The sequence below is a fragment of the Rhincodon typus genome, chromosome 23 (assembly GCF_021869965.1).
Source record: "Rhincodon typus isolate 14 chromosome 23, sRhiTyp1.1, whole genome shotgun sequence".
NCBI lineage: Eukaryota > Metazoa > Chordata > Chondrichthyes > Orectolobiformes > Rhincodontidae > Rhincodon > Rhincodon typus.
This window is the reverse complement of record NC_063354.1, coordinates 43,168,180-43,181,716: the sequence shown is the minus strand read 5'-3', so window position 1 is coordinate 43,181,716 and position 13,537 is coordinate 43,168,180. Positions and strand designations below refer to the sequence as shown.

Here is a 13,537-nt window from a genome sequence, read left to right as displayed (position 1 = left end):
AACCCCCTTCCCCTCCCCCTTTTCTGATGAAGGGTCTAGGCCCGAAACGTCAGCCTCTCTGCTCCTATGATGCTGCTTGGCCTGCTGTGTTCATCCAGCCCTGCACCTTGTTGTCTCAGCATTATAGATGTCTACTTTCTAATCTATTCCCCCTGTTGCTGGTAGTCTCTCTTTATTCATGTTCTTAGTCCTTAAAAATACAATTCCCTTCACCCGTGTACCATAATATTATTCACATTTGGTCACCCACCATCATACACTGTTGTGCATTTTGATGTCAAATTTTGTTTTATGTGCTGTGGGATTTAAGGCTGTGTTGAAGGCACTACATAAACTCATAGTGTTGTAGTGGGTTAAGAGGGCGTTTCTTATTGTTTGAAAGACAGTGGCTGCCGCAGACAAACCTTGGGGTGAATCCATGAACAGCCCAAGAAAGGATGGTGGGCTTTCAGGTGCATCTTAAAGGACAGGTGAGGGGTGAAGGGGGTTCAGGAGGGAGTGAGAGAGGCAGCTGCAGGCATAACCTCCCTCGATGGAGCAATGGAAATTGGGGTGAGCAACAGGCCATGGATTGGTGGAGTAAGGGGAGCTCAAGGAGTTTGGGACAGGGAGAGCCAAAAGCACAGATTGAGCATGAGAAGAATATAAAACACTACAAACCATTGCTGTCCTTGATATCCACCATGGCCTGGGCTTCCAGCAGCAATGAAATGAGCTCTGTGCTCCCACTGAGGGCAGCATGGTGCAAAGCTGAGAACCTGCAGACAGAACAGACACACTTCAACAACAAAGTCACAAACTGTTGGCCTGAGATCCTTGTACATCACATTGTCCTTCATCCAGTGAAGCAGGTCCATGGTTTTAGAACCTCCAGGCGAGATGTTAGTGAACAAACAATCATGAAGTGCCATTCTTTGTGATTTAAACCAATTCCAAATTCAGCACGTCGATATAGTCCCACTAAAATAATGGGGCAAACAAATTTTGCAACATTTCACCGACCTTAGTTTACCCTGAATGCAAGATTCTAAAGCCCCCCCCCCCCCCCCCCCACCCCCCGATTGCAGGATCTAGTCATTCTTTTGCAAAACGCTCCACGGTTTTCACCTGCACATCTAAGCTCCAGGCTTTACTCTGCAGGTTCAGGATGGGCCATAATTATTGTCCTAGCCAGCAATACCTACATCCCATGAATAAATGAAAAAGAAATCACTCTTTGTGCGAAGGGGAATTTCTTGATGTCGGTCTGAAATTTAGCTTTTCCCTTTGTGTGAATCTGTTTTATTCTCATGGTTCAATTTCAAGTTAATTCCCAGATTTGCCTCTTCGACTTTATTTCTAACCCTGGGCAGTACTGTATGATCACCTCACCAACATGCCCAGAGTGAAAGAGCCAAGTTATTCCAGTCCCTTACTCATTGCCCTGTATATCAACACTAGGGACCAGTGGGTCTTTTGTCTTTTGTTAATAGCCTGTTAAATCTCTCCCTCATACCTCAGCGACAGAACTAAAGGCAGTTCACTGAGCACAGAATTGTACAGTTTAGACCCACTTTTCTCTGATTTATTATTGCCTTGACCAATTGCTGTTCCACTAGAGTCGCCAACTGTGATTAACTCAAATCCTGGAGGTTTCATTGCACGACCTATCGCCACGTTCCAGCCCTTCCCCAGCTGTCACATCCATCCTTGCAGCTCACCACCTCCCAATACCATACGGAAAGCCTCATTATCCAATTCCTATTTTCAATATGAAATACAGGAAGAGCTGGAGAAACTCAGCAAGTCTGGCAGCATCTGTGGAGACAGAAACAGAGTTAACATTTCGAGTCGTGTATGACTCTTCAGAATTGAAGGGAAGGTCATACTGGACTCGAAACTGCCAGGCCTGCTGAGTTTCTCCAGCACTTATTTCAGATTTACACTGTATGCAGCATTTTGCTTTTAACTTACTCCCAATATTTTTAGATCAGGTAAAGGAAACTATTCAGAGAGCGAAAGGTCCCTCACAGGTGTAGAAGATCCTGCAGGTTTTCTTAGAGCAAGAGGCATTTCTTGCTATAATTTGGCCAGCATCTCTCCCTCAATCACTGCAGCCGATCCTAAAAGGGACACTCAAGACATTTACTGGAATAACAGGAACCATGTTTCCAAATGTTGAGGTTGTCATGATGCGATGAATGCTCTGACTGGCCTGAATCCCCTACACCCTCACCTGTCCTATCAGATGCTCCTGAAAGCTCACCATCCATTCCCCGTGGTGTTCGTGGGTTCACCCCAATGTCCGAATGTAGCAGTCACTGTCTAGCTGACATTCCAGGATCTGGCGAAAGGGTATTTCCTGGTGCCACTTGGGAAGTGGGCAACCCAGTCAAACCAACATAAAGGAGCAGAACACATCCCTGTCTCGCCTGCAGAAGCTCAGAACAAAGGCGGACAAGCAACCGAAACTTAATGGGCAGAAATCAACCCCCGTCCCTGGATGTGGCTAGGAGAAGTAATGGAGTGAGCCTTCCCTGAAGTGAAACTCTTGCCATCTCTGCAGTTAAATGCTGGGTGAGAAATCTGTTGGGGTCTTTCTTGACTCACCAGCAATAAAGTCCCTCAGAAGGTCAATCAATGACCACTTAAGTGCCACTGTAGGGCCTAACTTCATCACCTTTCTGATCATCCCCTTTCCTGGTAGCAAAGGTGGCTGGTCTCTTATGAGAGCCCTACCCCTAACAAAGCTCTCTCCACAACACCCCCAACCTGCAAATAAAATTCACCTGGTCATCACTCGACTACCTCCAGAGGACACCTCAACCAGTGGTCCTTAGGACCCAAAAGCTGCCGGCTTTTGGTTAAACAACAGCTTTTGCCAACACGTCAGTATCAGGGCACCTGATAGGGTGAGAAACCTACCCATGGGCTGCTTAGGCTGGTGATTGGGTGGGCTATCTTGTTGATGGGGAGGGGGCATGCTCATTGCCATCTAACACGCTCTTCCCCACGCCTGGTCAAACAATGGGAGAATCCCAGCCAATATGCTTGAAGTGTCTCTAAGGGAATCATCATTCACCCCTTACAAATGACCAATGAGCTGACCAGGGACAGAAGCTTAACCTCATCAGACCCGGGGAGGCACTAACAGCCCCATTTATCTCCTGAAATGAGTACAGGACCCCTGGCAAGAGACACAGAAACTAATCATTGAATTGAAACTGACAACTTAACGGACAAGGCACATGATGGGGAACAAACCCTAGGCCTGGCGAGGTTAACTGTAAGTTCTGGACACCATTCCTTCAGTCTGGTAAGGATCTAGTTAATGTTCACACCAATTTGCTATGAAAGTATGGCCTGCTCACATCATAACCAGACTCCAGGCTGACCTTCAAAGTCTTAACCTCTTTGGAACTCAGTTCAAGAACAAACCTTGCGTCTGCTGGAAATATGGACACTAACCACATGTTGTTTTTGACAATTACGAAATGAATTATTCCCCAAAATCCTGCCATCAGTCAACAAATCCCACATTGCTGCAGAGAGGAACTTGCACTGGATAGGGCCATCCTGCACTCAGACAAAAGTCACATGAATTAAAGTTGACATAATTGACTTTTTTTTTTAAAAAACAGTTATTCAAAAATGGTAATCTCTTCCATTCCTTTATTTTTGCATTATTTTTATTTCTTCCTTGTATGCTTGTGGGTATGTACATGTTGCAACAAACATCCCCCAAGTTTGAATGTATGAATAAATGATACTCCTGCATTAACCCAATTGTGTTTGCTCCAGGTCATTTTAAAATGGGAACAGGACACAGCCTACTTGAAAAGGGATAAGAAATCAGAACAAAAAAGGAACATCTCCGCTTATGGACTGAAGAGGAGAAAGATAAAAGTATTTAATCTTCTTTCTCTATTTGCCCCAACTCTTCTGTAACAATGGTACCTGTACATATCAACGTTAGGTTCTGTTACATTATTGAGAGGCCCATTGAAAGGATATGTCCCAGGCCACAAGAAAGCACCGCACAGGAAGAGGCACAGTGGATGGCAGCACGGGTGGCACAGTGGTTAGCACTGCTACCTCACAGCGCCAGGGACCTGAGTTCGGTTCCACCCTTGGGCGACTGTCTGTGTGGAGTTTGCACATTCTCCCCGTGTCTGCGTGGGTTTCCTCCGGATGCTCCAGTTTCCTCCCATAGTCCAAAATGTGCAGGTTAGGGTGGATTGGCCATGGGAAATTACCCATAGTGTTCAGGGACGTGCAGGCTAAGTGCGTTAGCCATGGGAAATGTGGAGTTACAGGCAAAGGTAGGTGGTGGGCTGGGTAGGATGCTCTTCAGAGGATCAGAGTGGAATTGATGGGCTGAATGTCCTCTTCCCACACTAGAGGGATTCTAAAACAGTGTGGATATTTATGACCTTTGCTACCAGTGTCCAGGTAAACACTATATTGTCTTCTCCACAACACCAAAATGAGAAATACCACAAATCAGGGGAGAGATGAGGTAACTCAGGGAGTGAGGGAAACATGGTTAAGTCATCTGGTTCTATACACCTGAATTGTCAGGGGAAGGGAAGGGATGATGAAAGAGATCATGACTTTTACTGATCCTTAAATAAGAATCTCAGAATTAGCTTTATTGTCAAATTAGGACAGGGAAAAGTTTACAAGTTACCACTTAACGGCACCATCTTAGGTACAAAGTTACCTAGGTACAGAGATTCTTAAATACAAAGGGTAAAAAACATTGAAAAGAAAAGAACTAAAAAAAATCTAGAATTACTGATCGTAAGAATAAATTAGAATAATAGAGAAATAAAAAGTTCAAAATAACAGCCCTTCCAACCCAGTCCACCCTAATGCAAGGCCTGTCAGTCAGCACCAGGCCTTCACTCCAGGCTGCACAGGGCTTCACCTCAAGGTTGGGAGACCACTTTGGAATCATCTCGAGACCAGAGGTCCATGGTGAGACCAGGCTGGGCCAGGAGATAGGCGTAGTGCAGCAACTCTCAATTTCAACAGCCCGATAACATACCAAGAAACAAGGGATATGTGAAACTCAAAGTTCTCTCTGTGCAGGGAGATGCACTGACCATACTTGAAACTTACATTTGGAAAGGGCCCTTCACAATCGCAGGATATCCTGGGTGCAATGAAGTCTCTTTGAAAAATTGTCACTGTTTTAAACATGAAATGGGGTACTCCATTATTAAAAGCAATCTCTCGTGAACAACGATATTAATCAGAACAGGGAGTTGGAGGGTCTGGGGAAGGTGTTGGGCAGTCCGTTCGCCAAAAGCAGTCTACAATCAGGAGACCTGTCCAGATAAATACTTCCCTGAAAGGACAGATCCACTTCACCCATCAGTTTCACACAATGGTGCCCCTGGCCCAGCTCATTCCACCCTGGCAGACTCTGAGCTGGGTTTGATGTTCATATATTGGCCGTGTGATGACAAACTAATCGGCAGGTTTCCAGCAGCCGGCCAACGGCAAGCGAGCCCTCCCAGGATCCAACTTCTCAACGGCAGGCACTCACTCAACACCTGGGAGAAGTCACGGGCTCAATTAGCCTGCATTGTCACTGACATCCTTTCTCTTTACTCAGACATCTGATTGATATCAACCTGACACCAGAAAACTCCCTTTGAAATGACTGAACTCTTTAAAACATTTCAGCTTAAAGCAAGAGCTGTGAAGCTTGTTATGGAAAATTGCCAACCAACTGGAACTTCTTTTTAAATGTGCGGTATTGAGACCATCAGATGTAGGAGCAGCTGTAAGCCATTCAGCCCACTCAGTCTGCTTCGCCATTCAATCAGATCATGGTTAATCTGATAACCGTCTGCTCCACTTTCCTGCCTTATCCCAATAACACTTGATTCCCTTACTGGTTAAAAAATCTGTCTCCTCCTCGAATTACTCAACAACTTAGGCTCAACAGCTGGCTGGGGTAAAGAATTCCTCAGATTCACTATTCTCTGAGAGAAGAAATTCCTCAGCTCTGTTTTAAATGGATGTCCCCCTCACTCTGAGATGATGCCTTCTTGGCTCTAGACTCTCCCACAAGGGGAAACAATCTTTCTGCATCTAGCCTGTCAAATGCCCAAAGAATCAATAATTCAATAAACTCCAGTGACCTCTCCTCCTAACACGCTCCCTCCATTCCCAGGATCGGCCAAGTGAACCTTCTCTGCACTGCCTCCAATGCCAGCATACCTTTCCTTAGATCAACTCATTTCAATCTTCTCCTTCAAAATTGACTAGTGATGCATGAGGTGCACATTACACAGAAGGTGGTTCACATGTGGAATGAACTTCCTGAGGAAGTGGTGGATGTGGGTACAATCACAACGTTTAAAAGACACTTGGATGAGTAGATAAATAGGAAAGGTTTGGAGGGGTATGGGCCAGGAGCAGGCAGGTAGGACTAGTTTAATTTGGGATTATGTTCGGCATGGCCTAGTTGGACCATAGGGTCTGTTTCCATGCTGTATGACTGTATATATGCCTGTGGCCTAATGTGTGCAAAGTCTTGTGTAGCCCATGCTCACTGACCTACACTAGCTGCCAGTCTACCAACACCTCCGATTTGAAATGATCATTCACCCTTTAAAATTTCTCCTCATTCGTCCCAATGTCTGCAACGTCTTTCTGTTCTACAGCCCTCAGAGAACTCTGCATTTCCTTCATTCTGGCCTCATTACTATCCCTGCTTTCCTCCATTTCTTTGGCTGCCTCACTCTGACATTCCCTCTACAACCCTCCCTCCTCCAATAAGTTGCTGCTGAACACCTATCTCGCTATCTATTCTAACATCTCCTTATCTGGCTTTGTGTTAAGGTGTGTTTGACACTATTTTACACTATATTAAAGGCACTATATAAATGCAAGTTGCTGTTGTTCTGTGATTGATCGTCAGAAAGAGTATGGGGCCGGACCAGCAGGAATTGGCCACCTGGCAGGAAGATTTTGATCGGAAACTCACAAACAAGGCCGAGGTCAAGTACTGATGGGGTTCATGGTCTTCGTCATGACTGGGAGCTCAATGTCTCCCCCAATGGGGGAGCACTGGAAAATCCCAGCTTCAGGACTGTATCTTAATTGCACCAAACCGATTGTCTCTCCTCTACTCAGCAATAAGCACCAAGCAGGCTACACCTCCCCATCAGGAAGAATGCAGGGATAACCACTGCCTTTAGGATTGTACTAGTGATCGGATTATAGGAACAAAACAGCTGTAAAAGACTGCAAACCATTCATAAAACATACATCAGTGATATGTTGGAAGGCTCCTTCTGGAATTAGCTCATACCTTGGGCTGGGAATTCCAAAGTTACCATCATTTTAGACAGGAAGCCCCACACGTTTGCTTGACAATGGTATTAAGGGTTATGGAACCATAAGGCAGGGAGGAGAAGTGAAGATACAGATTGGCCACAAATCTGACGATATTGCAGGATTGGCTTGAGGGCCTGAATGGTCTCTTCCTGATCATCTGGAGTTTATACAATAGAACAAGCCTCAGCGCTGAGGGGAAGGTGTAGGCAAAATGGACAACAGGAGCGTCACCATGGAGTTTGGGAAGAGGATATAGTGAGGATATACTGTGGGGGGGTGTCAGTGACGAAGGATGTGGACCCATTAACAAATTGCGCTGGTGTGGGGGCAGTCCTGGCCAGGGGCTAAGGGGGTAAAGGAGTGAAGGTGGATTCGTCAATGAGAAAGCCTAAGGAGGGCGGAGGGAAGATACAGACTGAACAAAGGAGCAGAATGAGAGTGGGAGACCGGGCAAGTAGAAGGGACTCCAGTAGGGGTGTGCGGTGAGATTTGAGGAAGAGGAAGATGAAAGGGTGGAACTGGCAAAGGCCCTCTTTAGCGCAGCCTCAAAATATCCAGACCAAAAAACTGAAAGAACTGTGGATGCTGGAAATCAGAAACAAAAACAGAAATTGCTGGAAAAACTCAGCAGGTCTGGCTGCATCTGTGGAGAGAAAGCAGAATTAACATTTCTTCAGAAATGAAGAACGCTCTGAAGAAGGGTCGGGGCCTGAAAGATTGACTCTGATCTGTCTCCACAGATGCTGCCAGACCAACTGAGTTTTTCCAGCAATTTCTGCTTCTGCGTCTCAAAATATCTGGGCCATGTTACACGTGATTTGGAGATGTGGTGGGAGAAAACAACTTCGAAGAATCTCTTGCAAATGAAAACATTAGTTATATTGAATTCAAAACATTAATTCTGTTTCTCTCCCCACAGCTGCTACCAGATTCTCCAGCACTTTCTTTTTCTGTTTCAGATCCCCATCATTGGCAGTATTTTGCTTTTGTTTAAGAATATTAGGAGCAGGTGAAGGATTTTAGCGAAGATCTGATGAAGAATGGCTGAGCTGGCTGCAGTTTGGGGACACAAAGCTTTCCCATCCTCTAAATTGACTGGTTAAATATAGTGACCTTGCCAGGGACATGGCACATCATATGTGTCTGGTCAGCCAGTTACAGAAGGATATTATTAAGCTGGAGAGGGTTCAGAAGAGATTTACCTGGATTTTGCCAGGTATGGAAGGTTTGCATTATAAAGAAAGGCTGGATAGGCTGGGGCTTTTCTCACTGGAGCGTAGTAGGTGGAGAGGTGACCTTATAGAGGTTTATAAAATCATGAGGGGGATAGATAGGGTTAATGGTAGGTGCCTTTTACCTCGGATGGGGGAATTTCAGGACTAGCGGTACTTTTTTAAGGCGAGAGGAGAGAGATTTAAAAAAGACACGAGGGGCAGATTTTTTACATAGAGGGTGGCTCTCACGTGGAATGGGCTTCCTGAGGAAGTGGTGGATGCGGGCGCAGTTACAACGTTTAAAAGACATTTGGATAAGTACACAAATAGGAAAGGTTTGGAGGGATATGGGCCAGGAGCATGCAGGTGGGACTAGTTTAGTTTGGGAACATGGTCGGCATGGACTGGTTGGACTGAAGGGTCTGTTTCCATGCTGGATGACTCTATGACGCTCTGACTCTATATACCAACTAACAGGTCACACTCACTGTCCTGTATTGGAAATATATCACCATTCCTTCACTTACCTTCCATGGCACTCTCTCCAAACTGGAGTCTTCTAGCCCACAGTTTTCTACTTGGATGACAGGCCCACACTCATATCATTAATTGGTCAATTTGGAGAAGATCACAGTGAGTAAGGCTGTTTCACACACACATATCCACATGTTGAATTAGGAGGCAAAAGACATTCAGAGACTCACCAGGGTTTGATTGAAAATCTATTGTTTAACAGAAACATCAGTTTCCACCCTTCTCTTCTGGATCCTCTCCCTTGACAGAAGCCAACTTCCCAACCCAGCTCTTTTTTTTTCCCCATCAAACAGCAAACACTGCCCCACCAGAGACAACATGACAAGAACCAAAGTCTTTTTTTTCAGTCATTCACAGGATGTGGGTGTGACTGCCTGGGTTAGCATTTATTGCCCAATCCTAACTGAGAGTTGAGAATCAATCATCATTGCTGTAGGTCTGGAGTCACATGTACCAGACCAGGTAAGATTAGCAGTTTCCCTCCATTAGTGAGCCAGATGGGTTTTTCTGACAATTGAAAATGGTTTCACTCTATTAGACTCTTAATTCCATTTTTTTTTAAAAATTCACATTCCACCATGTGCCATGGCAGGATTTGAACTCAGGCCCCCAGAACACTGCCTAGGTCTCTGGCTTAACAATCCAGTGATAATACCACTAGGCCATCACCTCCCCTTAAAAATAAAAAACTAAAAACTAAACAGGGCTCTGAAGGAGAGTGACCGGACTCAAAACATTAAATCTGTTTTCTCTCCACAGATGATGCCAGAACCTGCTGAATTTCTCCAGCAGTTTCTGTTTCAGTTTGTTTGGGCAGATTTTTGATTGATGGGTAATGCTGGACAGGGGGTACACAAAGACAGTGGAGTTAAGTTCATGATCAGATCCATCAGAACGTTATTGAACAGCAAAATAATCTCTAGGAGGTGAAGTGATAACTCCTGCTCCTATCTTTTATGTTCTTACTTTTCTACTCTGCTTGTGATATAACCTAATGTTATTTTTGGAGGTTCCTAGAGAAAGCGTTCTACGGTCTGACAGTGATCCCTTGAGAAATCACCTTATTTGTTCTCTAAAAACTTTTGTTAAAATACACAATTCGGATTACACTCAACTCAAATCGTACAATCTCACCTGTCACGACATCAAGTTACCTGCAGCTGTCATGTTACCAGTTTCATTAATCTGTGTCACTCTAGAGTTTTGTGCTTCCCTCTCCATAAATAATGACTTTTTAAAATTTATTGCTCCTCCCTATATGCCCAGAGTGCAGCTAATGCATGGCTGTGGGTCTGGGCTCACTTGTAGGCCAGACGAAGTAATGATGCCAGATTTTCTTCCCTGAAGGGGTTTAGTGAACCAGATGGGTTTTTTATGACAATTCACAATGGTTACATGGTCACCATTATGTTAACATTTTATTCCAAATTTTTATTCAAATTGCACCATCTGCCAAGTCATAGAATCCCTACAGTGTGAAAAGAGGACATTCGGCCCATCAAATCTGCACCAACCCTCTGAACAGCATCGCATCCAGACCCAGCCCCTGATCTGTAACCTTGCATTTCCCATGGCTAACCCACCTAACCTGCACATCTATGGGCTGTGAGAGGAAACTAGAGCACCCAGAGGAAACCAACGCAGACACAGGGAGAATGTGCAAACTCCACACAGACAGTCGCCCGAGGGTGGGAATGAACCCGGGTCCCTAGTGCTGTGAGGCAGCAGTGCTAACCACTGAGCCACCCAAGCACAGTCCCCAGATTACCACGTGCTTCTGGATTATAAATCTGATGACCAAAAATGATGAACTGCTGCTTCACTCTAAATTCTTAAATTTGCATCAACTGAAAACATCAGCATTCTCTTCTCTATTCAAAATCGCAGACCATTCATCAATGAAGTGACAGATTGCTCATGGATCCCACCCTCTGAGGGTTATCACTTTTCCTTGTCTGTCACTCAAAGTCCCAGTCATCCCAACTTCTTACAGAAGGAGTATTACTCAATATCTGATCCCATTCTGTACCTAGTCTGGGAGTATGTGACAGGGAAAGGTTGACGGAGCTTTAATATCACACACTTTAAATGAGTAGAGTGGGCTTTACGTTCAGTTTAAAAGAGAAGTGGAAGCTTTCCTCTGTATCTAACCCCCTGCTGTCCCTGTCCTTAGAGTGTTTGTAGGGGTCAGTGTAGTGGAAGCTTCACTCTGCATCTAACCCTGTGCCTATCCTGGGAGTGTTTGATGGGGGAACAGTGTACAGGGAGCTTTACTCTGTCTCTAACCCTGTGCTGCTCTGTCCTGAGATGGTGTAGTAGTAGCTGCACTCTGTATCAAACCCCATTCTGTAGATAACCTAGGAGATTTGAAGGAGCTTTACTTTCAGTTTAAAGGAATAGAGGGAGCTTTATTCTCTATTTAACCCTGTGCTATCCCTTTCCAGGGAGTGTTTGATGGAGACAGTGTTGAGGGAGCTTTACCATGTACTTAATCCTGTGCTATCCCTGTCCTGGGACTGTTTAATGGGGATAGCGTCAAGGGAGCTTTGCTTTGTATCTAATCCCGTGCTGTCCAGTTCTGAGAATATTTGATGGGAACAGTACCAAGAGAACTTTAGTATGTATGTAACTCCATGCTGTCCCTGTCTGGGGAGTGTCTGATGTGGATAGTGGAAGGTTTAATTTCAGTTTAAAAGAGCGGGGGGAGATTTTCTCTGTATCCAGCTGCACCTACCTTTGAAACATGTGATGAGATATACAGGGAGAGTTTACTTTGTAGCTGAGCTGTACCTTATTGGGTTAATCACTGGACTCCTGCAGTGGGGGTTTAAATCTTATTTGTGCCGACTCACAGCTCACCGTGCACAAAGTTTACAACAATTCAGTGCTTCCTGCAAAAGTTATCAGCAATCTCAGTTCAGCTTGCCTACAAAAAGCCCAGTTGGAACATCCGGTCTGGAGGTCCCACACACCACTGATGAACAAAATCTCAATGAATCCTGGCGTGTGCCAAAGAATTCAACTTACACGACTCACATCCTTTCCAAACCCGCTTCGTGCAAAGTGATTACCTTGCCACCAGGTGTAACAATCTCAAACACGGATCAGTGTCTGTGTGTTGAAACCTGCAAAGGCAGCCAGACTGGAGGAGGAGGAGGAGGGGAGGAGAGGTGAGGACACGATAAAGTGGGATGGGGGGGTGGGGACGAATCGACGCCACCTTCTAATAAGACAAGTTAAAACTTAACCAGCGGCCCCACTGACATAGGCCAGCTCAGAATGAAAGCAATCTTTCAGGCCATAAAGATTGACCAACAACCCACATGAAGCCTGAATAAAAGTGACGACAGTTCACAGAATCTGACAACTCTGTATCTCCAAAACCGTACACACTTGTAACATGTGGGGGACCAAAGGTCTCTCCCTATTTGCTCACTTTGGAGTCGGAATATTCAATTCAAGCTCACTCAGAGAGGTGACCACACCATCCGGGCTCACTCTCCAATTTGTGGGAAAGTAGCTTTGGGTTTTTTAGCTATTCCCCTACCATCGGTCAGGAGAGGAGAGATCCAGATACCAATGGATTAAGCTCACCACCAGGATGCTGTGTCTCTCTGTGTAGGCCGCAGTGCCTTAACTTGCGAGTGAGGTAACCACCAGCTCAGTGTTGGGATCGGACTGTTCCCTCTGCTCCGATCTTGGTTATTTCGCACATTAGAGGCTCCTGTCTTTGGGTCAATATAAAGTAAAGCTGTGGCCGCAAAGAGTTCAGACACTGAGAGGCCTATGTGCCCTGGGCCTGAGCCTCTGAGGGAGACTGCAATGGGATGGAGCTCAGAGAGCTGCAGGACAGACAACTCCATCCAAACAGCAGCACAGAAACAAAACAAGACAAGATCAGTCAATGAAGACAGGGCCCAGTGAAAAAATAAAGAAAGAGATAAGAACATAAGGCACAAGATAAACAGATAAAGAACAATGAGGTGCAGGAAGAGAGAAACCAAAAATCTGGAAAAAATCAGAAAAGGCATTTCCCATGAGACAGAATATAAAAGAAAACTATTATGGGTTACAGGTTTCGGTCACAGGGCCTGCATTTATTGCCCCTCCCTAGTTGCCCCTAAATAAAGTGGTGGTGAGCTGCTTTCTCAAACTACTGCATTCCATATCAGTTAGGTACACACTGTTTGGCAGGAGTTTCAGGATTTTCACCCAGTAACAGGGAAAAGAGGGTGATGTGGTTCCAAATCAGGATGAAGCGTGACTTCAAGGGGAACTTGTATCTGCTGCCCTTGTCCTTCTGAGGTAAGAGCTGTAGATTTGGAAGGTGCAGTCAAAGGAACCTGGGCAGGTGCCTGAGATAACAAGGTGTAGAGCTGAATGAACACAGCAGGCCAAGCAGCATCAGAGGAGCAGGAAGGCTGACGTTTTGGGCCTAGACCCTTCTTCAGAAA

At 45.3% G+C, this 13,537-nt stretch overlaps 1 protein-coding gene across 1 annotated transcript in view; it reads right to left on the bottom strand.

Moving 5' to 3' along the window:
* The window catches only part of LOC109922660 (caskin-2-like), a 136,384-nt gene that overhangs the window by 78,613 nt on the left and 44,234 nt on the right, over positions 1 to 13,537 (bottom strand). The window contains exon 3 of the mRNA XM_048611002.1: positions 661 to 758. Coding sequence (XP_048466959.1) covers positions 661 to 758 — 98 coding nt within the window. The remainder of the gene's footprint in view (positions 1 to 660; positions 759 to 13,537) is intronic.